Source organism: Xiphophorus maculatus, chromosome 9, assembly GCF_002775205.1.
Source record: "Xiphophorus maculatus strain JP 163 A chromosome 9, X_maculatus-5.0-male, whole genome shotgun sequence".
NCBI lineage: Eukaryota > Metazoa > Chordata > Actinopteri > Cyprinodontiformes > Poeciliidae > Xiphophorus > Xiphophorus maculatus.
This window is the reverse complement of record NC_036451.1, coordinates 31,513,148-31,539,474: the sequence shown is the minus strand read 5'-3', so window position 1 is coordinate 31,539,474 and position 26,327 is coordinate 31,513,148. Positions and strand designations below refer to the sequence as shown.

General features: G+C 41.5%; 2 protein-coding genes across 2 annotated transcripts; one reads left to right on the top strand and one right to left on the bottom strand.

Moving 5' to 3' along the window:
- Positions 1 to 10,914: 10,914 nt before the first annotated feature.
- LOC102222574 (ELAV-like protein 1) lies at positions 10,915 to 18,363 on the bottom strand. The gene is made up of 8 exons (XM_023339157.1): positions 18,190 to 18,363; positions 17,652 to 17,715; positions 17,167 to 17,238; positions 16,905 to 17,076; positions 13,773 to 13,876; positions 13,199 to 13,352; positions 11,759 to 11,984; positions 10,915 to 11,671 (listed from the first exon to the last, which is right to left on the bottom strand). Exons 2-8 carry the CDS (start codon positions 17,685 to 17,687, stop codon positions 11,353 to 11,355), a joined length of 1,083 nt encoding a protein of 360 aa, XP_023194925.1. The 5' UTR covers positions 17,688 to 17,715; positions 18,190 to 18,363; the 3' UTR covers positions 10,915 to 11,352.
- Positions 18,364 to 20,096: 1,733 nt separating this feature from the next.
- Positions 20,097 to 24,808, top strand: stx6 (syntaxin 6). Its single transcript, XM_005816435.2, has 8 exons — positions 20,097 to 20,290; positions 20,803 to 20,972; positions 21,055 to 21,149; positions 21,224 to 21,289; positions 21,403 to 21,525; positions 21,614 to 21,720; positions 22,607 to 22,701; positions 23,407 to 24,808. Exons 1-8 carry the CDS (start codon positions 20,256 to 20,258, stop codon positions 23,481 to 23,483), a joined length of 768 nt encoding a protein of 255 aa, XP_005816492.1. The 5' UTR covers positions 20,097 to 20,255; the 3' UTR covers positions 23,484 to 24,808.
- Positions 24,809 to 26,327: the final 1,519 nt, after the last annotated feature.

Here is a 26,327-nt window from a genome sequence, read left to right as displayed (position 1 = left end):
AGTTTAAACCCTAAGTTTAAACCCTAAGTTTAAACCCTAAGTTTAAACCCTAAGTTTAAACCCTAAGTTTAAACCCTAAGTTTAAACCCTAAGTTTAAACCCTAAGTTTAAACCCTAAGTTAAACCCTAAGTTTAAACCCTAAGTTTAAACCCTAAGTTTAAACCCTAAGTTTAAACCCTAAGTTTAAACCCTAAGTTTAAACCCTAAGTTTAAACCCTAAGTTTAAACCCTAAGTTTAACCCTAAGTTTAAACCCTAAGTTTAAACCCTAAGTTTAAACCCTAAGTTTAAACCCTAAGTTTAAACCCTAAGTTTAAACCCTAAGTTTAAACCCTAAGTTTAAACCCTAAGTTTAAACCCTAAGTTTAAACCCTAAGTTTAAACCCTAAGTTTAAACCCTAAGTTTAAACCCTAAGTTTAAACCCTAAGTTTAAACCCTAAGTTTAAACCCTAAGTTTAAACCCTAAGTTTAAACCCTAAGTTTAAACCCTAAGTTTAAACCCTAAGTTAACCCTAATTTAAACCCTAAGTTTAAACCCTAAGTTTAAACCCTAAGTTTAAACCCTAAGTTTAAACCCTAAGTTAAACCCTAAGTTTAAACCCTAAGTTTAAACCTAAGTTTAAACCCTAAGTTTAAACCCTAAGTTTAAACCCTAAGTTTAAACCCTAAGTTTAACCCTAAGTTTAAACCCTAAGTTTAAACCCTAAGTTTAAACCCTAAGTTTAAACCCTAAGTTTAAACCCTAAGTTTAAACCCTAAGTTTAAACCCTAAGTTTAAACCCTAAGTTTAAACCCTAAGTTTAAACCCTAAGTTTTAACCAAGTAACCCTAAGTTTAAACCCTAAGTTTAAACCCTAAGTTTAAACCCTAAGTTTAAACCCTAAGTTTAAACCCTAAGTTTAAACCCTAAGTTTAAACCCTAAGTTTAAACCCTAAGTTTAAACCCTAAGTTTAAACCCTAAGTTTAAACCCTAAGTTTAAACCCTAAGTTTAAACCCTAAGTTTAAACCCTAAGTTTAAACCCTAAGTTTAAACCCTAAGTTTAAACCCTAAGTTTAAACCCTAAGTTTAAACCCTAAGTTTAAACCCTAAGTTTAAACCCTAAGTTTAAACCCTAAGTTTAAACCCTAAGTTTAAACCCTAAGTTTAAACCCTAAGTTTAAACCCTAAGTTTAAACCCTAAGTTTAAACCCTAAGTTTAAACCCTAAGTTAAACCCTAAGTTTAAACCCTAAGTTTAAACCCTAAGTTTAAACCCTAAGTTTAAACCCTAAGTTTAAACCCTAAGTTTAAACCCTAAGTTTAAACCCTAAGTTTAAACCCTAAGTTTAAACCCTAAGTTTAAACCCTAAGTTTAAACCCTAAGTTTAAACCCTAAGTTTAAACCCTAAGTTTAAACCCTAAGTTTAAACCCTAAGTTTAAACCCTAAGTTTAAACCCTAAGTTTAAACCCTAAGTTTAAACCCTAAGTTTAAACCCTAAGTTTAAACCCTAAGTTTAAACCCTAAGTTTAAACCCTAAGTTTAAACCCTAAGTTTAAACCCTAAGTTTAAACCCTAAGTTTAAACCCTAAGTTTAAACCCTAAGTTTAAACCCTAAGTTTAAACCCTAAGTTTAAAACCCTAAGTTTAACCCTAAGTTTAAACCCTAAGTTTAAACCCTAAGTTTAAAACCCTAAGTTTAAACCCTAAGTTTAAACCCTAAGTTTAACCAAGTTTAAACCCTAAGTTTTAAACCCTAAGTTTAAACCCTAGTTTAACCCTAATTTAAACCCTAAGTTTAAACCCTAAGTTTAAACCCTAAGTTTAAACCCTAAGTTTAACCTAAGTTTAAACCCTAAGTTTAAACCTAAGTTTAAACCCTAAGTTTAAACCCTAAGTTTAAACCCTAAGTTTAAACCCTAAGTTTAAACCCTAAGTTTAAACCCTAAGTTTAAACCCTAAGTTTAAACCCTAAGTTTTAAACCCTAAGTTTAAACCCTAAGTTTAAACCCTAAGTTTAAACCCTAAGTTTAAACCCTAAGTTTAAACCCTAAGTTTAAACCCTAAGTTTAAACCCTAAGTTTAAACCCTAGTAACCTAAGTTTAAACCCTAAGTTTTAAACCCTAAGTTTAAACCCTAAGTTTAAACCCTAAGTTTAAACCCTAAGTTTAAACCCTAAGTTTAAACCCTAAGTTTAAACCCTAAGTTTAAACCCTAAGTTTAAACCCTAAGTTTAAACCCTAAGTTTAAACCCTAAGTTTAAACCTAAGTTTAAACCCTACGTTTAACCCTAAGTTTAAACCCTAAGTTTAAACCCTAAGTTTAAACCCTAAGTTTAAACCCCTAAGTTTAAACCCTAAGTTTAAACCCTAAGTTTAAACCCTAAGTTTAAACCCTAAGTTTAAACCCTAAGTTTAAAACCCTAAGTTTAAACCCTAAGTTTAAACCCTAAGTTTAACCCTAAGTTAAACCCTAAGTTTAACCCTAAGTTAAACCCTAAGTTTAAACCCTAAGTTTAAACCTAAGTTTAAACCCTAAGTTTAAACCCTAAGTTTAAACCCTAAGTTTAAACCCTAAGTTTTAAACCCTAAGTTTAAACCCTAAGTTTAAACCCTACAGTTTAAACCCTAAGTTTAAACCTAAGTTAATAACCCTAGTTTAAAACCCTAAGTTTAAACCCTAAGTTTAAACCCTAAGTTTAAACCCTAAGTTTAAACCCTAAGTTTAAACCCTAAGTTTAAACCCTAAGTTTAAACCCTAAGTTTAACCCTAGTTTAAACCCTAAGTTTAAACCCTAAGTTTAAACCCTAAGGTTTAAACCTAAGTTTAAACCCTAAGTTTAAACCCTAAGTTTAAACCCTAAGTAAACCCTAAGTTAAACCCTAAGTTTAAACCCTAAGTTTAAACCCTAATAAGGTTTAAACCCTAAGTTTAAACCCTAAGTTTAACCTAAGTTTAAACCCTAAGTTAAACCCTAAGTTAAACCCTAAGTTTAAACCCTAAGTTTAACCCTAAGTTTAAACCTAAGTTTAAACCCTAAGTTTAAACCCTAAGTTTAAACCCTAAGTTTAAACCCTAAGTTTAAACCCTAAGTTTAAACCCTAAGTTTAAACCCTAAGTTTAAACCCTAAGTTTAAACCCTAAGTTTAAACCCTAAGTTTAAACCTAGTTTAAACCCTAAGTTTAAACCCTAAGTTTAAACCCTAAGTTTAAACCCTAAGTTTAAACCCTAAGTTTAAACCCTAAGTTTAAACCCTAAGTTTAAACCCTAAGTTTAAACCCTAAGTTTAAACCCTAAGTTTAAACCCTAAGTTTAAACCCTAAGTTTAAACCCTAAGTTTAAACCCTAAGTTTAAACCCTAAGTTTAAACCCTAAGTTTAAACCCTAAGTTTAAACCCTAAGTTTAAACCCTAAGTTTAAACCCTAAGTTTAAACCCTAAGTTTAAACCCTAAGTTTAAACCCTAAGTTTAAACCCTAAGTTTAAACCCTAAGTTTAAACCCTAAGTTTAAACCCTAAGTTTAAACCCTAAGTTTAAACCCTAAGTTTAAACCCTAAGTTTAAACCCTAAGTTTAAACCCTAAGTTTAAACCCTAAGTTTAAACCCTAAGTTTAAACCCTAAGTTTAAACCCTAAGTTTAAACCCTAAGTTTAAACCCTAAGTTTAAACCCTAAGTTTAAACCCTAAGTTTAAACCCTAAGTTTAAACCCTAAGTTTAAACCCTAAGTTTAAACCCTAAGTTTAAACCCTAAGTTTAACCCTAAGTTTAACCCTAAGTTTAAACCCTAAGTTAACCCTAAGTTTAAACCCTAAGTTTAAACCCTAAGTTTAAACCCTAAGTTTAAACCTAAGTTTAAACCCTAAGTTTAACCCTAAGTTTAAACCCTAAGTTTAAACCCTAAGTTTAAACCCTAAGTTTAACCCTAAGTTTAAACCCTAAGTTTAAACCCTAAGTTTAAACCCTAAGTTTAAACCCTAAGTTTAAACCCTAAGTTTAACCCTAAGTTTAACCCTAAGTTTAACCCTAAGTTTTAAACCCTAAGTTTAAACCCTAAGTTTAAACCCTAAGTTTAAACCCTAAGTTTAAACCTAAGTTTAAACCCTAAGTTTAAACCCTAAGTTTAAACCCTAAGTTTAAACCCTAAGTTTAAACCCTAAGTTTAAACCCTAAGTTTAAACCCTAAGTTTAAACCCTAAGTTTAAACCCTAAGTTTAAACCCTAAGTTTAAACCCTAAGTTTAAACCCTAAGTTTAAACCCTAAGTTTAAACCCTAAGTTTAAACCCTAAGTTTAAACCCTAAGTTTAAACCCTAAGTTTAAACCCTAAGTTTAAACCCTAAGTTTAAACCCTAAGTTTAAACCCTAAGTTTAAACCCTAGTTTAAACCCTAAGTTTAAACCCTAAGTTTAAACCCTAAGTTTAAACCCTAAGTTTAAACCCTAAGTTTAAACCCTAAGTTTAAACCCTAAGTTTAAACCCTAAGTTTAAACCCTAAGTTTAACCCCTAAGTTTAAACCCTAAGTTTAAACCCTAAGTTTAAACCCTAAGTTTAACCCTAAGTTTAAACCCTAAGTTTAAACCCTAAGTTTAAACCCTAAGTTTAAACCCTAAGTTTAAACCCTAAGTTTAAACCCTAAGTTTAAACCCTAAGTTTAAACCCTAAGTTTAAACCCTAAGTTTAAACCCTAAGTTTAAACCCTAAGTTAAACCCTAAGTTTAAACCCTAAGTTTAAACCCTAAGTTTAAACCCTAAGTTTAAACCCTAAGTTTAAACCCTAAGTTTAAACCCTAAGTTTAAACCCTAAGTTTAAACCCTAAGTTTAACCCTAAGTTTAAACCCTAAGTTTAAACCCTAAGTTTAAACCCTAAGTTTAAACCCTAAGTTTAAACCCTAAGTTTAACCTAACCCTAAGTTTAAACCCTAAGTTTAAACCCTAAGTTTAAACCCTAAGTTTAAACCCTAAGTTTAAACCCTAAGTTTAAACCCTAAGTTTAAACCCTAAGTTTAAACCCTAAGTTTAAACCCTAAGTTTAAACCCTAAGTTTAAACCCTAAGTTTAAACCCTAAGTTTAAACCCTAAGTTTAAACCCTAAGTTTAAACCCTAAGTTTAAACCCTAAGTTTAAACCCTAAGTTTAAACCCTAAGTTTAAACCCTAAGTTTAAACCCTAAGTTTAAACCCTAAGTTTAAACCCTAAGTTTAAACCCTAAGTTTAAACCCTAAGTTTAAACCCTAAGTTTAAACCCTAAGTTTAAACCCTAAGTTTAAACCCTAAGTTTAAACCCTAAGTTTAAACCCTAAGTTTAAACCCTAAGTTTAAACCCTAAGTTTAAACCCTAAGTTTAAACCCTAAGTTAGGTTTTGCACAGCAGTACTATTCCTTAAAAAATAGTAAATACATTCATTTTTTTCTGCATTGAAGAGTTTAAATGTGCACACGTTAAAACTACAAGATATTAACTTTAAGATAAGTTGTATGAACCATACTCCAATTGTCTTAAAACCATGAGCTCACATTTTAGAACTGTAAGTTAAGGGGCCATGTACAAATATATGTGGAACATAACCTCCTGTCACCTGGCATCCACATGAGGTCATTTTTACTGCCACGTGTTAGTTATAGACTAGAAAGCTTTAGAGGGGACAGCCAAAATGGATGATTGCAGAACCCAAAGTTCCCATGGAAGCATCTGTTCCAAACAGTATTCTGGTTAAAAAAAAAAAAAGTAGTGGCACAGGGTTAGCCTGCCACTACTTGTATAATTACCTAACCCTGCAAGAAGACACCTCACAAAGACCTGAAACTGAAATAAATGACCATCTGACAACCCAGTATTGTCCATATATACAACTCCAAGATGGGTGTAATTGACCTTATGAGTTGCTAACACACAAGTGGCAAAAAATGGAAATTGAGGGTACTAATTAAGCATCTTGCTATAGTCAATAGCTGGCTGTTTTACTGCAAAGACCAATGTGTGACACACAAAGAGCATCGTGCTTTTCTGCATGGAAGCTGCCAAAATGGTCTTGGTTTAGCTTGCCAACTGACTTTTCAGAGTGGGATTTGACCCAGACATTTTACTGCAATGGAAAAATAACCCAGACAAGGTATTGCGCCATGTCTCAGTCCATGAAAGGGCTAATAGCCATATGCCAAAGGCAGCAAACTTGAAGAATGCAATGTGGTGCTGAGTAAAAGCACCACATTGGAAGGTGCTCTGCTTACAGGCATATTGCAATTGTTACAAAGCTGTTTACACATAAGTGTAAGCATGATCCCATAAGGGGGAAAATAGTTTGAAGTAGATTAAACTAAACTAAATGTTTGAAATTAACTGTTTAGAACAGCAACAATGCAATTTACTTTGAGGGGTTTTACATTTTAGGGACATGTGTCTTCCCATACCCATTAGCAGTACATTGAATGGGCCACATGATGGAAACAGTCACAACTACTGTGTAGCATTTTGTTTTTGAACTCAGAAATAATGCTAAAGAAAGAGTTTTGGATTTCATCAATAAATTGTTCCTGTTTTTACATTTAAAATGAATGTCCTCATATGTGGACATAATTTGTTTCAGCAACTAAATCATGTAAAAAGAATTTTATATTTGGGCTGATTGGGACCTAATGATTGCAAAAATCAAAGAGGATTTAATAATACATGCCATGCAAGAGCTCAGGTCTTAGGAGGTTAAAGCTGTTTAGCAGACCTTTAGCTGAAGATTTCCTAACATTCATTCCTTTTGCAGTTAGAAGCAGTGGAGCTGTAGAATTGAAGACAGAATATGTCTTCAATTTCTGCTTCTGTCTATGTGTGTGAGAGGCTATTCCTCATAGAAGACTGGACTGCATTTAAGACTCCCGAGTCCTAGAGTCACCTTTCCCACGTGCTGTTCCTATAGGCGGAACCTGGGAAGGCTGATACGTACCGGGCCCCTGGTTTCAAAAACACGCTATCCGTTAACACCGCAAGGTGGAACTAGCATGCCCAGGAAGCAGAAGAGTTCTCCGTTGATTCTCTGGTCTGCATTGAATGCTTGCAGTCTGCAAATACACTGACTCACCTTAGCTATCCTGTGCAGAGTGAATTGCACACCAGTAGGTCTCAACCAGGTTGTTGCAGGCACCCATGCTCTAGTGTACCCCAGAAGGAAAAGCAAAATCTGCAATGCTCCCAACAAAGGAGAACCTGGACCAGCCACAGCCTTTCAGGTCTCCAGAAACTTGTTGAAATTGAAACCGTCATCCCTGAAATGAGAGCAAAGAGCAATTCTAGTGCCATCATACACCGCAAGACCTCTAGAAAGCTCAGTTTTAAGCAGGTTCATGACCACACTAATAAAGTGAGAAGACTTACCCAAAGCAGCCAGCAGGGGGTCTTCTGTGATAGAGCTTGAAGCAGGCAGCAGTTCAACAATGCACACCCCATTCTGACTCATGGTGCTAATTGTCTACATGTTTCCAAGCTCATTCTAAGCCATCTAGTTTGACAGAGGAGCTCATTCTGATGACAATTGTATAGAGTTTGTTAGGGGTTTCAGCAAAAACAGCTGCACTATGAGCTAAAATATGAAGCCCCACCATGTAATGCATTCTGGGTAATGCTGAAGGACATTTTAAAGTCTATTTCAGATGTTGAAAATGTTGTAATACAAATTTCTGGCTCCTAGAAGATGCTCAGCGATGAAATTAGAAGTTGAGCTATGATTTATGTCTTAAAAACAGAGTTCAAAGAAAAAATTAAATGAAGTAAAACATGGTTAAAATATCAGACATTGAAAACCAAATTACAGCCTTCAGAGCAGCACTAACAAATATTCTTTCATCCAACAGAGGCTCAGAGATGAGATTTTAAAGCTGAGCTGAGTTCATTCCAAAAAACTGAGTTTGAAAAGTAAAAGGAGAGAAAATCAGTTTAAAAACGGACTTTTAAAGCGAATTCCTAGTGAGCAGAGCAGCATCAAGGCAAAACTCCATCATCGAAAGAGGCTCAGAAACAAGATTTTAAAGCTGAGCTGTGATTTATTTACAAAAACAGAGCTAAAAAATAATTAAAAATTAAATAAAATCTGGTTAAGTTAAGGTAAGAGGGCACTGAGGTTAGGTTTAAGTCCCAGCTTGATAGCAAGCTCCTTGCCAGACTTAGACTAGGCTGAAAAATGAATGTATGTCTATGGCAGCTCTATGAAGGGAGTGGGCTAGGAACATGGTGGGCACCTGCAGAGGATTGGAGGGAGTATACACTGTAAGTTTGATAAAATGAGCACTTTTACTTTTTGAGTTATTTTGAGTGAGAAATTTTTCAAATGGGGGTAAATGGCAGCTATGTGAAGGGAATAGCCACACCCACCAAACTTGGAGGGTATGTGATCTGCTGGTTTCTGGGCGTTTAGATTCATCCAGACTGATCATCCTGGAGCTCTGAGCAGAACTTAAAGCAGGAGCCGAGCGGTACCGGTACTGGTGCAACCGCTTTGTGAATGTGCCTTTATGGACAGAAAGATGCATGAGTTGTAAATGTACAATTTATGCACATGATTCCTCTATTGACAAAAAATATCCATGTTCCCACTCAAAGGACTCTGTCTGTCTTTAAATCCTGTGACGTGCGGTGAGGTTCATAGCTGGTGAGGGTATGAACCAGCTACCTCATAATCATAATCATTATGATTATGATTATAATTAGGGTTAGGGTTATGATTAATCATAATCATATTTATAAATATAGACTCCCTGCATGTTTTTGTTTACATAAGGAAATTTCGCTCATGCGGACAAAGCTGGAGGGCAAAACACTACGTCATGCATAAAATCTGCCGCCGTAGAATAACTCCGTTAACTCAATGAAACTTGGAGATGTAGATATTATTAATTTTGTGCTCCGTAGCAGAGAAAAACCGTTAAAGTAAAACTCAAAACCACGTATTTCTCGCTCTCTGTATCAGCGTAGCGCAGACTCATTGGCATAGCAACTGACAACAATGACACAAAAAAAACAACACTGAAATATTTCACAAAGAGCAGAACATTCAATCTGTTGCAGTAGTATGGTTAGGCTTCATGTTTATTTTGTGATTATTAATAAGTGATTGATGTGGTACCGCTGCACTTTACTGTATGGCTAGCTCCATGGCTAGCTCGCTGTTTCTGTCTCTAACTCTGCAGTTGTAGAGTCACAATGTCTGGGATCATGAGCGCCCCCTGCCATGAGGCCAGAGAACTGCCTGCCTCACCTTGAATTTGTTCCCTGCCGTTTCTGATCGCGGCTCAGTACAGGAAACACATTACACACACCCATCACAAGACATGAAATATATTTTAGCAAGAATTTCACCTGTATTTCCTATATGCCAGATTAGAAGCCTCTCTTCTGCAGTAAACATTTCACTGGCAGGGCAAAATTATTCTTAAGATAGTTTATAGTTTATATACTGTAGTTTTTAATAGTTGATGCATTGAACACACCAATCAGACTGCCGGTGCCTCTGCATGTTGGACGCTTCGCGCGCTGTTGTGGCCTGATCTCTGAAGTTTTACCTAAGCACGAATCGCTCATATACTCTCACCTATATGAACCCCTTTTATCAAGGTAGGAGTCAAGTTTAAATCCATTGCGTTTGTTCTGCTCGCGCAGCTCAATCTGAACTGCAAATGTTCTCATTGAGCTGCACTGCGTGTTCACAGGAACACATTTAGACATGAGAGTGTGCGGTGAGAATATTTCTTTGTGAACAAAGCATTATGTGCAGTGTGTGTGTTTACGTCTCAACATGCTGACTGTCTGTGTTGTTAAAGTCTGAGTTCCTGGTTAGCCGGTGTGCTTCAGCCTATGGAGGAGCTCTTGCGCTTGCCTTATTTTTATTTTATTTAAATTTTTTGCGGCGACACAAATGCTTTGTCTACAGTCAAGTACAGTTGCTGTGAGGCCGCACGGAGATCAGAACAACTCGTCCCATGAGGTTCGGGCAACCAAAACAGTTTCTGTGGCGATTATTAAAAACTCAATAGAGACGAAATGGAAGAGCTACTAATGTGGCATAAATTAAATCTCCCGTTTGCCTCTCTGCATCCAGCAGAGATGCGCAGTGCAGCAGGTCTAGCTCATCATGCAGGGCCGGTCCAAGGTTGAACGAGGCCTTGAGCAGAATTTGAGTTAGGGGCCCCATCAGCACCACTAACAGCATTTCAACATAGATTCGGTGAAATCTGGGAGAGGGGTCCTAGTTTAATTGACCCGCATATGTAATTATAGTTTACTAAAATGCATTAATGCAACTAAAACTCAAAGATTAAACTGAGAGCATCAGATTGTTGCTATGGTAACAAATCAATCTAACTATGAAGATTGTTCTTTGAACTTTTACCAAGTAAACTTTCCAGCTTTGCAATTAAATGTTAAATAATTTAATTGATCTATGCTGAAACCATTAAATCAAATTTAACAGCTTTGATATTCTCTTAGTTCATTTATACCTTGGGCCGGCTCTAAATGTGATGAGCATTACATCATGTTTTAAGATCCACTAACTGATGATTTAATAGAAGTGCAAATAAATGATATTTATCTTAATTGTATTATTTTCATTTATTTTTAAGATTCTATAGTTGTGGGTTTACAAAACGCTGAGAAAGTTTTCTGCTGTTTAAACACTCATTTGCACTTGAATCTCTCTATTTTCTTTTTTTGATTTATCTTTTTTCCTGTAAAATTAATTATTTTTTATGGAGGGTAGGGTTACAGCTGGGGCAACCAGACCGCTTCCTTACATCATGGTTATGTTACCATGGTAACTGATGCCAGATGCCCAACCAGTCTCCATCACCATCATCACTGACCTGGGTCTGTGGTTTCTAAAGCCTGGCCCAGCTGGCACATATGGGTCCCTCTGATTTCACTCAATAAAGTCACTTTATTTACGTTGCTCATGTTTTCATCAACAGATTTATTATTGAAGAGTCAACATCACACTGAGGCTAAAACAGCTTCCACCGGTTCTGCTCGTTTCAAAGTCCAACATGAAGTCAGAACTTCCTCGGATTATTAAACCGACCAGAACCGAACAACATTTAATGATTCATTCAACAACTGCAGAGTGGACATTTTTCACCTAAAACAGATCGACACTTTCTAAAAAAAAAAAAAAACTAACAGAACCAAGACGGGAACTCCAACCATCCCTGGAGGAAACTACAGTCCGGTCCGGCAGGAGACGGACCAATCAGGCGTCAGAGTCCAGAGAATCGTTTCAGAACGAGTTTCAGCTCAAAAATAAAAAGCTGTGCATGCTAATAAAAAAACAAAAAAAACCCAGAAACTACATCATGTGACCTTTAGCCCCGCCCACCCACTTCCGCTGCCGTCTACTTGTGTCCCTTGTTGGTCTTGAAAGACACCTGCAGGACTTTGTCCCCCAGCTGGTAGCCGTTCAGGCTGTGGATGGCCATGGCGGCTTCCTCATAGTTCGCCATGGTAACGAACCCGAAGCCTTTGCACTTGTTGGTGTTGAAGTCTCGGATGACCTTGACGTTGACGACGGCGCCGAACGGCCCGAACATCTGCCACAGCATGCCCTCGTCGGCGTCCTGGCTCAGGTTGTAAATGAACAGACACCAGCCAGAGGAGGGGCTTCCCGAGGCTCCGCCCCCTGCGCCCATGTGGTCGGCCGACATCGGAGAAAACCTGGAGGCAAACAGGAAGTGGAGGAAATTTAAAACCCGACAGCCAATCAGAACACTGCATCACAGTTACTGTAATCTGATTACTCACCTGAACCTCTGCGCCTGGTGATGGACCGGGCCTCCGAAGCGTCGCGATTGGCCGTGGTAGGTCTGTGACATCACCATGGGGTTCCGGCCTTGGTTGGGGTTGGCGGCAAACTTGACTGTGATTGGCTCAGAGCCGCCAGGCGGGACGTGTCCGTTCAGGTGCTTCACCGCGTCCTCGGCCTCGCTGCGCTTATCGTAGCGGATGAAGGCCACGCCCCGAGACAGACCTGGCAGCCAATCAGAGGACAGACTGTTTAGCGAAGCGGGAAGGAGGTTCAACGACTCTGCAGTTGACACAAAGCAAGGCATTATGGGTGTTGGAGTGAAATGAAAGCACATATACAAGAGAGTGGATGAAAATACGATAAAAATGAGGTAAAATAGAGAAAGTTTTCAGGTTAAGGTCCAATGGAGACGATCGGTCCAACACGCCTAGCTCAGCTTAGCACCACCTGGTGTGAAACTTCAGAACTACACAACAGTTTGCCCTGATGTGCTTGTTTTGTTTTTCTTTTAAATGAAGTTTAAGGGCGATATTGTGACACAAACCGACTTATTCACTGGAGAAACAAAAACCGATAACAGAAGTTTTCTAAGAAGTTCTTTTTGAGCCCAGGTGAACTGTTGTTCAGGGTGACCAGAGATGGGAAAAGACTATCTTCTTTGCTATAAGGTGATGTGGTGGATATTAAAAAGCTAGGTATCTATTTGTTACTTTATTCTTGGATTTGCCGAGAATATGGTGAGTCTTTTCTTTGATCCTTGAATAATATTATGACAGAATGCATTCTGTTTCTTGATTCATTTTTGATTGGAACAGTGTCTCATATCAAAATAAGATTAATTAATAGATCTCCTTATCAGTGGATATTGATCTACATCTTCTGATGACTTAAATCCAGAAGCTTTTTCATATTAATCTATGTTAATATGAAATAATAACCAGCCAATCTGAACCGTTTCCATGACATTAACACATTTCAACAAGACAAAATGAAACATTCGGATTTAGTTGAGTGAATCAGAACTTCCCGGTTCTGCTGAGCGTTGCTCTGGGCCCGTATTTCCTCGATGGAGAGACGCTCCCATCAGGGCTAGAACCGGACCGAAGCCAGACCTTAACTGGCCTGAGTGAGTCTAGACCAGGGCTGCTCAAGTCCCGTCCTCCACAGCTGCCATCCTGCAACTTTCAGATGCATCCCTGCTCCAACACACCTCAAATGAACGGCTTGTTAGCAGGTCTGCTCAGAGCTGATCCTGGTCTGTTGCAGCAGGGATGCATCTAAAAGTAGCTCTGGAGGACGGGACTTGAGCACCCTGGTCTAGACGGAGCAGCAGCTGACAGGGTTGGTTTCTTTGTGAAAATGTTGGACCTGAATTTGAAGCCATTGGCTCCGTTTCTCTCTAGCACCGATGGAAACGGTGGGTCACATGAGCTCACCTGACGCCTGGTCCACCAGGACCCTGGAGTTGATGATGCGTCCGAAGGAGGAGAACATGTCTTCCAGGTCCTGCTGGCTCAGCGTTCTGGGCAGACCGCTGATGTACAGGTTGGCATCTTTGATGGTGTCCGAACTCGGGCGAGCAAACGACACCTGCAGGAAGGAGAGAGGAAGACGTCAGCTCCTCTTCCTCACAGGACAGAAATATTCAAATAAAATTACAGAAAAGTTTCAAAGTAAGAGTTACATTCAGTGTCCAAATAAAAAACAGGGTGTCTTAAATTTAAAACAGTAAAATAAAGTTTACATTTAACCATAATAGTTTAAAAAATAAAATAAAAGACATTAAATCATGTTGAGTTTTTCAAAATAAAAGCATCCGTTTTTAAAGTTAAGTCTTGGCACATCATCTCACTGAACTGAAGGAAGCGACAGATTCAGTGCTGACGTGTGTCAGAACAAAATACCTTCAATCTTCAGACGCTGCAGCTGAGAGCGCCCCCTACTGTCCAGAAAACATAACACATCTATCAGTGGAAAGAGGAAAATCAAAGAGCACCTGTGGCGCGTTACCTTGATAGTTTTAGACTGTAGCCTCAGGCCATTGAGGGTACTGATAGCCCTCTCTGCATCACTATGGTTAACAAAGTTAACAAAGCCGTAACCTAAACTGTGGCCTAGAGAAACACAAAGGAAAACAACAAAATAACAGCAAAACTCTCGGTTACAGCATCACATTGAGAAAGAAACACAGAGTTCAAAACGCAGCACAGAGTCTGATCAGATCCACAAAACAAACCCAAACGGTTCTGAACAAACTGAGAAAACGGGCCTCACAACAACAACAACAACAACAAGATGGCGGTTCAATAGGGAGGTCCGAACGGCTCAGTAAGGTCAACTGGACCCAGTTAGCTCCTGGTTAACTCATTTAGCATCTGGCTAGCTGCTAGCTAGTTCATTATTAGGTCCTTGCTAGCTCATGGTTAGCTTCTGGCTAGCTAGTGGTTAGCTCCTGCTAACTTACATCTAGCTTGTAGTTAACTATTGGCTAGCTACATGTTAGCTGCTTGTTAGCTAATGGTTATCAGCTTTAACTAGCATTGGTTCTGACCCAGTAGGAGGGTTCTGATTGGATGCTTCTGTCTGAGCAGGTCAGGTTCTGACAGCTGATTGGTCGGAAGGAGCTGCTTAGAACCTTTTTTATCTGATCTGAAAGTCCTCGGATCAGGAGGGTCTCAGTTACTATGCCAAAGGGAGAACCCATGGTAGCTATGGTTACGGGGACAGGCAAGCCCGTGGTTTCCATGGTGACAGAAGGGGAACCATATTCTGTATTCAAAAATCAAATAAAAACAAGAACATGCAGGAGAGCAAAGAGTTAACATCGACCTCCCAGAACTTTGAAGAAACTCTGGCTGCGTTCACACTGCAGCCTGAAGTGACACAATGCCGGGGCCGTTCACACTTCCAAAGAAATGTGACTTGTATGTATTCCAGTGTGAACAGGCCAACAACCTGAAAGTGTTGTTAGAGGGCGCAATAACATCAGCGTTCTCAGTGTTCTGCCAACTGCCATGAAAAGAAGTCTTCAGTGTTTGCTGAAGTAAACATGGATGCTAACGGTGGAGCATAGCTCACACACTTGAAGTTGTTGTCTGACCAAAGCAGAAAATTAACAACTTGATCCTCATTACAGTCAGTTATAGTTGTTGTTTTTATTCCTGCTTGTATGTGTTAGGACGCAGAATAGGGACATTTGTTGAATATCAGTGACGTTCAGGTGGAATTAATGCGACCTGGACGTTAGGTTGCATTTGAATCGGATACGTATCAGATATGGGTCGCATTCGAAAATAATCTGACCTGTGTTGTTCAGACTGTCATAAAAAGATCAATACAGGTCTCATTATGTCAAAAAAAATCAGAATTGGGTCACTTCAGGCTGCAGTGTGAAAGCAGCCTAAGAAAATATCTCAGACTAAAATCACAATAAACAGATTTTTTTAACCTGAGGGGGCGGCAGCAGTGCCTGGCAGGTAGACGGAGACTAATCAGCTGCAGGGCTGATCAGGACTGAGGTCAACCGACCCAATTGGGTAACTGGTTCCACAGAAACATTTCTCCATTGGTGGGCAGCTGTAAGGACTTTTGGTGTTTTTGCTTTGGCTATAACCGTGGCAACAAGGGTTTATTTTAAACTGGAAACACTGAACAAAGTCTGAAAATCAGAGACAATGTCTGAACAACAGAAGAACCGGTCCCAGTCCCCAGACTCTGAGGTGTGCTCGCCTCATGGAGGAGAAGCAGCGCCACCGACCCATCAGAACCCTGATGTGTGAATACTTTTTCCTGTGCCAACCAGAACCAGAACCGGGTTCAGCCATCAGAGCTTTGACCCGGTGACTATAGAAGCATCCGATCAGGTGAAGAACTTCCTGCTGGAGTTTGGACCTGAGCTGGGCTGGATTCTGACAGAACCTTTACTGCTCCGGTTTCTCAACTTGTTCAGAACAAAAACATTTTTTAAACATTTTTCTGATAATTTTACAACTCCTGAAAAAAAATAAAGACATCAAAACATTTTTACAAATATATATATATATATATATATATAAAAATAAAAAAAAAACAAAGTTCTGAATGTAAACAGAACTGGTTCCGCCCAATAGACTCCAGCAGAACCAGAAAACCGATAACCTGCCAGCGCCCCAGCAAAAACAACAAACATTACAAATTCAACAGCAAAAAAATCATCCAGGCAAAAAAAAATCCACAAAATTGTTTAGAAAAAAAAGAAAAAAAGAAACAATCACAAAGTCAATAAAAAAAACAAAACAGCTGAGAAAAATAACCGGAGACACAGAACCACTGGTTCTACTGATCAAACTGGGTTCAGAAGCAGAGCAGGATTAGCGCTTTCTATGGAGAGGCTGATGGGTCCCAGTACTGGTCCACATACTGGGAGAACTGCTGGATCAGAACATTTAACAAATCATCTGTTTTTTTTCTGAAATACTTATTATGTTATTTAGGGTTCGATCTTTACATTTCTAAGCTAATTTTGACATTTTTGTGTAAATTTGTTTAGTTCTGCAATATTTTGACTAAAACCATCACAGTGCTGCCCCCTTCAGGTGAAACAGTGCTTCTGCAGTTTGATTCTATTGGTTTAAAACGTTCAAGCTTCCATCACTCAGCCACTCCCCCTGGTGGCAAGCCAGGAGCCGACTATAGCTGATCGATAGCCCTGCTTTATCAATGTGTGATTGATCAGCAACACGCAGTGATCTGCTCTGCCTGCAGCGCTGAGGGAGGGAGGGGCCGAGGGCCTCCACATGGCAGCTGAGCATGTCGCAGTAAATTTCTCCAAACACAGAAAAACATTTCCAGATTTGTTATTTCTTGGTTTGGATAAAAAGTTAAAAATAGCGACAAACAGCAGCAACGAGCGGCTAAGGGCCTCCGCATTCTGATCTCAGCCCTCACACCTGGCCACGCCCCTCCATCTGGCCACGCCCCCTGTTTTCTTGCTGAATCCTAAATGTGTGAGGGGCGGGACTTAGTTTTCACACAGATCCAGTCCATTTAGACAGAACTGGGTCGATTTGAATCATGATCCGTAAGTTAAAATCATAAATCATGGTTCATAACCCTAGCGTTTGGCAGTGGTACTGCGGCCCTAGCCAGCGGCGCCAGCGTTACCTGCCACCTTGTCACGGATCAGCTTCGCCGACTCGACCTCGCCCACACTGCTGAACAGGCTGCGCAGCTCGTCCTGGCTCATGCTCTGCGGCAGGTAGTTAACTATGAGGTTGGTCCGCGAGTCGTCATCCTCCTCCATCATCGTCTCGGTGAAGCCGTTGTCGTATAGCTCCTGAGACACAGGTGGGGAAATGCATCAGGTGAACACATACTGGCCAATCAGAGAGCAGCCAGAGGGAGCCAATCAGAAAGCGGTGCGTACCTTCACAGCTGCTCCTTTAGAGGAAATCTGAGTGTCTCTGACTTCACCTTGAGTCGGCTGGACCTCACACACCTGAACACACACAAGTAGGGTCAAAGGTCATAATGCTAAGCTTGGTACAGCCTGGTGTCAGAACCAGGATAAAGCTAGAAGTTCTGGGACTGAATTGGTTCTGAGATTTAAATCAGCTGAAATAATGAGACTCTGAGGTAAAGGACCGGCCAATCAGGAGGCACGACTATAAAACAGTCCAAATAATAATGAGATCAGCTTAATCGGCTTAGATGGAACTGGTACAGATCGGTACCAGTCAGTTGATAAGTACCAGTACCGGTCCATTTCTCTGCAGGGCGCTAACAGAACCAGTTGATGGTGGATCAAACTCTGAATGTTCCCTAACATCCTGAAGCACCAGGTTTTAGGGAACCTGTCGCATCCTGGTTGCCATGGAAATGTTTGGCAGGTGTCATCAGTGGTGGGCTCACCTTCAGGTACCTGATGTGTCCTCGTCTCACTGCCATGGAAACAGGTCAGCTGGTTTTACTGTGTCTGGAAAAGGAAGCTAATTGGTCAGTTTCAGAACACTTTGATCACATGACTTCACCAACATGGCTGCCTCTCGACCAGTGGAGGTTCCCGCCCCTGATGTTCTACCTGATCATCCCCAACCACTTTAATCTAACCTTCAGCTGCAATCATTAAGTTCCTGACAACTGATCCGGATCCACCTGGAACCCTAACCCTTCCTCTGCCCGGGAACAATGTCACTGATCTCTGATTCTAACTAGGTTCGAACAGAGCCGCCATTTGACGGATTATGACGTCATCCATCTCTAAACATTACCAGTTTCGGTTCTAAAGACCGTAAACCCCTGCTGTACAAGGTTAACAATGACCGAACCGAGCCAAAACGGACCGAAACGGTTCTCACGTTAGCACTTGAGAGGACTCAAACTGAGCACGCGGAGCTAATAAAGTGCTAACAAGCTAACGGGAGCTAACAGGTTCACTGATACAACTCACCTGGACAGGAGGCACAGGTGAAGCAGAATAAGACCCAGTAGTATACAGGTTCGGTTCAGATTCGACCGATGGTTCGCTTAGTTTAGAAACGAAGTTTAAAGTCTGCAGCTTGACACGCTCCTCTCAACACAAAGAAACAGAGTCTCGCGAGAATACAGCTTCCTCTGTGTGTATATGGGAGCTGGCAGAAGCTGTTGCCCTCTGCTGGACAGGCCGAGAAACTACAGTTTTAAAAGATCTTATTTTAAAAGTTCTCTAAAAACGGATCTTTTCCTGGTGTTACTGTGGTCAGCGGCTGTTTATAAATGTGCTGTATAAAATAACTTGACATTAACATATAGCAGTTAATGAGCTAAAGTGACATGTTTAAACTTTTAAAACTAAAGATAGCATTTCAAACATTCAATTGAGTTGGAATTGATGTAAATCAAAGTTTATTAATCTCAGGGAGAAATTAAGTGTTATTGTAGCGCATAAATTTCATCAAAAATCTTTGTAGATTTTGATGTTTGTCGGCAGGAAGGCTCTCCTGTAGAGATCTATGTTGCAGCATACATGGAGAATTCTCTGACTGAAGACAGTCTGGTAGAGATAATGCTCAGGGCTGTTTATCCTTGACTGTACAATAATGTAAAGGGCTCCAGAAACAAACAGCTGACTTTATCAACTTGTTAAGTAACCATAAGGGCAGAGATTACAGAGAAGCAGCAAAGAGGTGGATTAGCAGAGCATGCTAATAGCTGATGGAGTTATCCGGGACGTGTTGCTGTGGATTATTGTCTCTGCTGCCCGGATGTTGAGCTGTCATGACACTGTCAGATGCCTCTTCCAATTAATTTCAACACTGACTGCTACAGGAGATCCACAACAACTGTTGGAAGATGCTGGGACGATATGAGTTACGACAACATTTAGTTTTTCTTTAGGATCAATAAAGTATTTTCTCATTTATTTGAATTATGAATTAGTTGTTGCCATGTGATCCTCAGCCTCCTGCTTTTCCATTCAGCTTGGATAAGCAACACCTGGTCTGGCATTCTGATTGGCTGTGGTCACTTCCTGGAGGCAAGCCATTGGCTGACATTATTTAGTCATTCTTCCTCTCCTAATATTAACTTTTTACTGTAACATAGAAAGTTCTCCTGGCTCAGATCTTATGTTCTGTCTGCTCTAAGCTCCAGACGACCGCTGGTACTGACCCGGTCCCTGCTCTGGTTCTGCTGGAGGTTCCGTAAGGGGTGGTTTTCTCTCCACCGTTGTCCCGTGACGGTCAGGAGGAGTAATGCTGTGGGTCAACAACTCGATGCAATCTGCAGATAGAAACTTTCTAAACTAATTTTAATAATTAACTTAGCTTGTTATTTATTTCTTACATTGTGTGTGAATTGTTAGACAGTTATTTTTTGTCTTTAAGCATATGCACTGACTGATGGCACTTTTTAAATTTCGTTGTTCTTGTGACAATGACAATAAAGATTTATCTATCTGAATTGTTTGATAGCCAGGGTCCAGTCAGAATGGATGGGTGATTGAATTGAAATTATTTTCTTGTAAAGTGCCTTGAGACGACATCACTTGTGAATTGGTGCTGAATAAATGAACTGAACTGAACGGCTTGTAGGTAGATTACTGCCCCCCTTTTGGATTGTGTGACATCACATTTTCTATTGATCTGCTATTTTCTCAAAAATCTAAGATGTTGTTTGTTCATGGATAAATCATTTTTAGGTATCTGCATCTCCTCCAGCGGAACCAGAGGGTTTGGATCAGAACCAGAGTGTCCCCTCAGTTCTGCTACTGAAACGGAAATGAATGAAACGTTTAACTTAAAATTAACTTGTTCAGGTTTTTCTTTCCTTCGCTGCCATCTCCAGTCCACCAGCAGGAGGACTTGATCAGTTCACTAGGAAGTGACGTCACTGCGTGGTTTCCGTTGCTACATGTAAACAAAGCGCAGTTAGCTGCGGCTACCCCGGTGACGAGAACTGGGCAGTAATCAGAACCAAGCCGAATCGGTGGATCCGGACCGGGACGTCTTAGGGATGGAGTGAACCAGAACCGGCACCATGTCCATGGAAGATCCGTTCTTCGTCGTTAAAGGGTCAGAACTTCCGCAGCCACAGCAGCTAGCGTCAAACCGAGCCCGAACCGATGCCGAACCCCTAGTTACCGGTTAAACTGGTCAGATTAGAACACAGACCGGCACCAGTCTGACCAGTTTAACCAGTTCCGCTGGCTGAGGAGCATCAGTTGCTAACCTGGTCACGTGATGAGACTGAATAGAAACAACAGAAATGCTGCGAGGTGTCATGGCGGCGCTCAGGTTCAGACGAAAAATCAAATATCTGAAACTGGACCTGATGTTTAGCACGCAACAGAGGGTCACGTGATGAGCACGTGACCTGAGCCCGCAGCTGGTTAGCCTGGTAATCTGCACTAACTGACCCTCCTTGACACACCTGAGCAGGTAACCCTACCTGCAAGTCCTACCGACACGCCAGAGGTCCAGTTGGACCGAATAGGTCCAGTTCACGAATACATTACTAATCCCAAAGGGAAATTAAACCCGGTTCTAGTTCTGGCTCTGACTGGGTTCTGGTTCCCTGTGTGCAGGGAAGTGGAGAAGGCGGTCCAGGCTGCCCAGAGTCTCCATCGCCGCTGGGTGGAGCTGCAGCCGGAAGTGGGCGGAGCCTCCAGGGAGGAAGCGGATTGGACGACCAATGAGCTGCGGAACGGCCTGCGGTCCATCGAGTGGGACCTGGAGGACCTGGACGAGACCATCAGTATCCTTGTCCCCCAGTCTGTCCTCCATTCTGTCCCCGAGGTCCCCGTCCCATGTCTCCGTTTTCCTTGACGTCCCTGAAGGCATCGTGGAGTCCAACCCCAGGAAGTTCCACCTGGATGCCGCCGAACTGACGAAGAGGAAGGCCTTCATCACCGGCACCCGCCGCACCGTCCAGGTAGGTCTGACCTTCCCCTACCGGGTCCTCGGAGCTGGTCCGACCTGGAACTCAGCTGGTTCTTTGTTTAACAGGACATGAAAGAACAGATGTTGGGTCCAGCAGCTGGTTCTGGTTCTGCTGACAGACATGGCAAACAGGTACAGGCCCTCAACAGCCAATCGGCTGCTGTGACTCATTTGGAGCTCTCTGATTGGTCGAGTCTCTTCCTGATCGCAATCTGAACGGGTTCTGGTTCTGGTCGGTTCTGCAGGTTCTGCTGGGAGGTGCCCGGGATCCCATCTGGCAGCCTGGTTCCGATCGGTTCGGCCCACCAGACCGCCGGCCGCAGAGCGCCAACTCTGAGTTCATCGGCGAGCAGCAGACACAGCAGCAGGTACCAGAACCTGCTGCTGTGGTTCTGGTTGCCGGTTCCAGAACCACAGCCTCTGGTTCCAGTTTTGACCCGCCACTCTGTGTTGCAGCTGATCGCGGAGCAGCAGGACGAGCAACTGGAGCGGGTTTCCGGAACCATTGGGGTTCTGAAGAACATGTCGGAGCGGATCGGCCTGGAGCTGGACGAGCAGGCCGGGTAAGAACCCAGTTCTGACTGTGGAACTACCAACTGGTCCAGTTGGGTTTACCTCTGGTTCCAGTACCATTCCGGTACCGGTCTTGGTACCAGTTTAGTGGACAACTTTGGACATGAGATGGACGGCACTCAGCCTGGTTGGGTTGGGTTGGGTTCTGGTTCTGGTTCCTCAAATGATTCGAGTTCCTGCTATTATTAAAATTCCTCGAGGAAATTTGATCTGCCTTCAGTAAACATGTTCTATTATTTAGTTCACCGTGTTCCGGCTAAGTGCCAATGCTAGCAGCATAATGTCCAGTTTTCAAGTTCGGTCTGGGAGGATTTTATTCATTTATGATAATGTCTGAGCTTTTATCATTTTGGGAGACCAATAAGTATCCTTACATTGACGGGCGTACGGCAGCTTCTCTCCTCCCGGAGCTGCTGCCTGCTGACGCTGCAGGAGTATTTATACAGGTGAGCGAATAGACTGGACACGGCCGGCGCCTGTTCTGTAGTTGATTCTTAACGTAAGTGTAGCTTTATGGATGAATTTCATATCATCCCAGTCTCAAAAAATGGGTGGCGGAGCGCATCATGGCGGCACGTAGCTGGGAGATGTTTCTGAGTGACCAATGCAGGAATCAAATCCCGCCGCTAACATGAACACAAAGCTATAAATGTCTGGGAAAGGTCAGAGTTCAACTATTAAACTTAATGAAGATGAATCAAAAACTAAAGACTGGAGTAAAAAAAAGATGCTAGCACTGTAGACATATTTTATAAGCGTATTTGTGAGCCTGCCTCTTCATTGAATTGAATCTAATTTCAGGTTTTTGTAGACAACGACCCTAGTTCTGGTCCCATTCTGGTCCAGTCTGGTTGCTAAGTCTTGTCTGTCCCTCAGGATGCTGGACGACTTTGGACATGAGATGGACAGCACTCAGTCCCGCCTGGACAACGTCATGAAGAAACTAGCTAAAGTCTCACACATGAACAGCGGTAATCTGTTCACATTACGCTTTCAGAAGCTCAGCCTGGGCTCTGATGGGCTCTTTGCACCTCAGCTTCTGCGTTCGGGGAAAAGCGGCTCGATCGTTTCCGATCTATTGAAAAAGGCTCTTTCCACTGGGTGTTTGCAGGGCTTGTCCAAGGTAACAATTCATAATGAACATCGATCCGAAGCCCCAGCAAGTAGCTGGAGAAAAGTTTTAAGATGTTCGCCTCGTTATAAATTCACAGATATGAAGGTGAGTTTTACTGTCTTTAAGCTTTGTGGCTAACATTAGCTTTAGCTTATGCTAGTAAGCAATATTCTCGGACATTTTCTTGTAAAAATGTGCTATTTAAGTATCTAAACATTTTTCATCCATTCTAACGGACAATGTTTTTAGCTTGTTTTCAAGTATATTACGTGGTTTATTGTCGTTAGTGTCAGAGACCAAGTAACGGGGATTTTACGGTTCAGGCTTTTTGCTTCTGCAGCCTGAGGAACAACAAGCCCATAGCTTAACAGTAGAGCAGCTCTGGTGTCGGAGTTCTAGTTCAGAAACAAACAAGAGATCATGCAGTTGTGACGTCAGCGCGGCAGGTGCAAAGAGCCCATTGGGTAGAATTCAGTGATTCTGAGCTCTGATTGGACAGAGCTGTGTGTGTTTTAGGGGCGTGTCCGTCTATCTGATCAGTGATTGGTTGGTTTCTCCTCAGATCGCCGCCAGTGGTGTGCGATTGGAGTGTTGCTGCTGATCCTGCTGATCGTCATCATCCTCTTCTTCATCCTCTGACTGAAGCATGACATCGACCCAAACCGCTGATCCCAGCCCTCTGGACCCGGTCCGGTCCAACATGTTCCTGCTGTGATTTTCACATGTTGAACTTTATTTCAGAGAAAAAAAAGTCTGTTCAGTTTGTTTTTGTTTTTTTATTTAATATTCTGAAAGTACCTAGCATAACTCTAAAACCAACTAGTTTAACCAGTCTAACCAGTTCTTGTCCAACACGGACTTGATGACTCAGCAGAACCTGGGTCCATTCTGTTCACTCAGAACCACTTTGACCCGTTTGAGCTTCAATCTGATTGGCTCCTGACTGCAGCAGGAGAAACATGGCCAGGTTCTGGAGGTTCTGGATAGGAGTGCGCCGATTGCAGTTTTCTGACCGATGGCCGATAATCGATCTTTAAAAAGCCTGAGCTGCCGATTCCGACTTTCTTTGTCTGAAATGTCGATAAATAAAATTAATTATTTATTTGGGTAACAGTAACTATTGTTACTGCAGAGATGCAGACAGGACTGGGTGGGCGGAGCTAGCCTGGTGGGCGGGGCTAACAGTCTAACCTCAGCAGAGGACAGTGGCTGATTTTTAGAGCTTTGTTGATGTAGATCAGATCGCCCGATCACTGATCTCCCAAAACGAAGGAAATCTGCACCAATGAATCGGCTGGCCGATAAATCAATGCACCCCTAGTTCTGGATGAGAAACCAAAACCAGAAGTCTGGTTGACCAGAACCCTGACCCAAACATCCGTTTTATTTTCTCCAGAACCGAAGCAAACCTCATTCTAAACTAGATCAGTTTAAACTGGTTCATTTTAACTGGTTTATTTGAGCTCTAACTGGTTAATTTGGTGGAATTCACTTAAAAACACTACATTTTGTTTGTGTTTGTTTTGTTTACTGAAAACCTTTAGTTTGTTAAACAGTTTTATTTAAGCGACATGTTGACGTTTGAATTCAGATTATTGAAATTGTTTACGATTTAGATTTGAGTCCTCAACCACACTTCCTGCTGCTCCTTCACAATAAAAGCCTCGCTCTATGGTAAACTGTCAGCTTAGAAGTAGCAGCAGCTTCTGACAAACTCTTATTCTGAAGTAGCAACAGGAAGTCTGATAAATGAGCTATCTTTATGAGAACAGCTGACCAAGAAGCAGTCAATCATGGCTTTACACATCATCAGGTGTGACAAGAGGCAGCAGTTTGGTCAGCTTTACCGCAATGAAACATTTCATTTCTGACTGATCAACTTTATTAAAGCATCTTGTTGGAAACTCCAGCTTTAATAAAGGAGCAGTTCGCTTTATTTCAGCTGAGTAAAGGTCCCAAAGTCACATGGTTTCGGTCAATCATTATTCACACACCTTTCATACAGCGCGTAGATCACTAGGGGTTGGGTGAGTGTGTGTGTATGTATGTCTGATGAGAATGCAGTTGCAAAAAAGTGAAAAAAGTAGAACAAATCTGCCAAAACACGTTGTTTGAGCTTTCACTGTGTCCATAGTTCCCTTGCAGCGCAAGCAAGGCGCACTAGATGAGATCGCTGAACAAGCTGCGAAAATGTTGCCACCTGGGCAGCGAGGAGACGCTGCCAACAGTATCTGATGGGGAAACGCGACTGGATGTAACTGGTTACATCATCAACCAGCTTTACCACAGTTAGCCGGCAGACTGCAGCTCTATATCTTCAGACAAGTTTCTAACATTTCTACTGTATACGTTTATATTGCACATTCCTAGAATGTAGTCTTCATAGCTTCATGTATACACTCAGTTCATGCAAAATAAGGATTCTTTAAAATTAGGCGGTGGCAAAAGTTGCGCTAACAGGGCTAGGCCTTAGTGTAGCATGCTAACAGGGCTAGGCATTAGCATAACTCTGCTAACAGGACTAGACCTTAGTGTAGCATGCTAACAGGACTAGGCGTTAGCATAACTCTACTAACAGGACTAGACCTTAGTGTTGCATGCTCACAGGGCTAGGCGTTAGCATAACTCCGCTAACAGGGCTAGGCCTTAGTGTAGCATGCTAACAGGGCTAGGTCTTAGCATAACCCTACTAACAGGACTAGACCTTAGTGTAGCATGCTAACAGGGCTAGGCATTAGCATAACTCTGCTAACAGGACTAGACCTTAGTGTAGCATGCTAACAGGGCCAGGCGTTAGCATAACTCCGCTAACAGGACTAGACCTTAGTGTAGCATGTTAACAGGGCTAGACGTTAGCATAACTCCACTAACAGGGTTAGACCTTAGTGTAGCATGTTAATAAGGCTAGGCGTTAGCATAGCATGCAAGTAGGGCTCGGTGTAAGCATGACTCCGCTAACAGGGCTAGGCGACTGAACCAGCTGGATCAGAACCTTCTTGCTGGTTTCTCTGACATCGGGACCATTGAACCGAAGCTGAAACGTGAATCTGGAAGCAGACGGAGTTTCTGCTTCCAGAAACTCCGAAACTCCGTTCCCGGAGGAACCAGGAATTAGACTCCATTCATTTCAACATTTTGAAAATTAGAAGCAGAAACTTAAGAGGTAAAAATATGTTTCATACTTTTAACTTTGTGTGAATATAGACATTTAAAACAGAGTTGTTGGTCCAACTCCAGTCCACTTCCTGTTGTATTATTCCACCAGTGAACAGCGGGGGTGACAAAATGTTTCTAAAGACTGATTAGCTTGTTTTTTGCCTGAGCTGCTCCACTGGCCTCCTTCACCGAGTTAAAGTGACACCTTCAAAGAACCGCTCTAGTTTATGGTCATGACCAGAAGACTCCAGTGTGGCAGGAAGCCGTCCTGGAACCGCCAAGCAGTCAGTTACCAGAGTACGGAGGCGGTTTTTGTCTGAGGATACG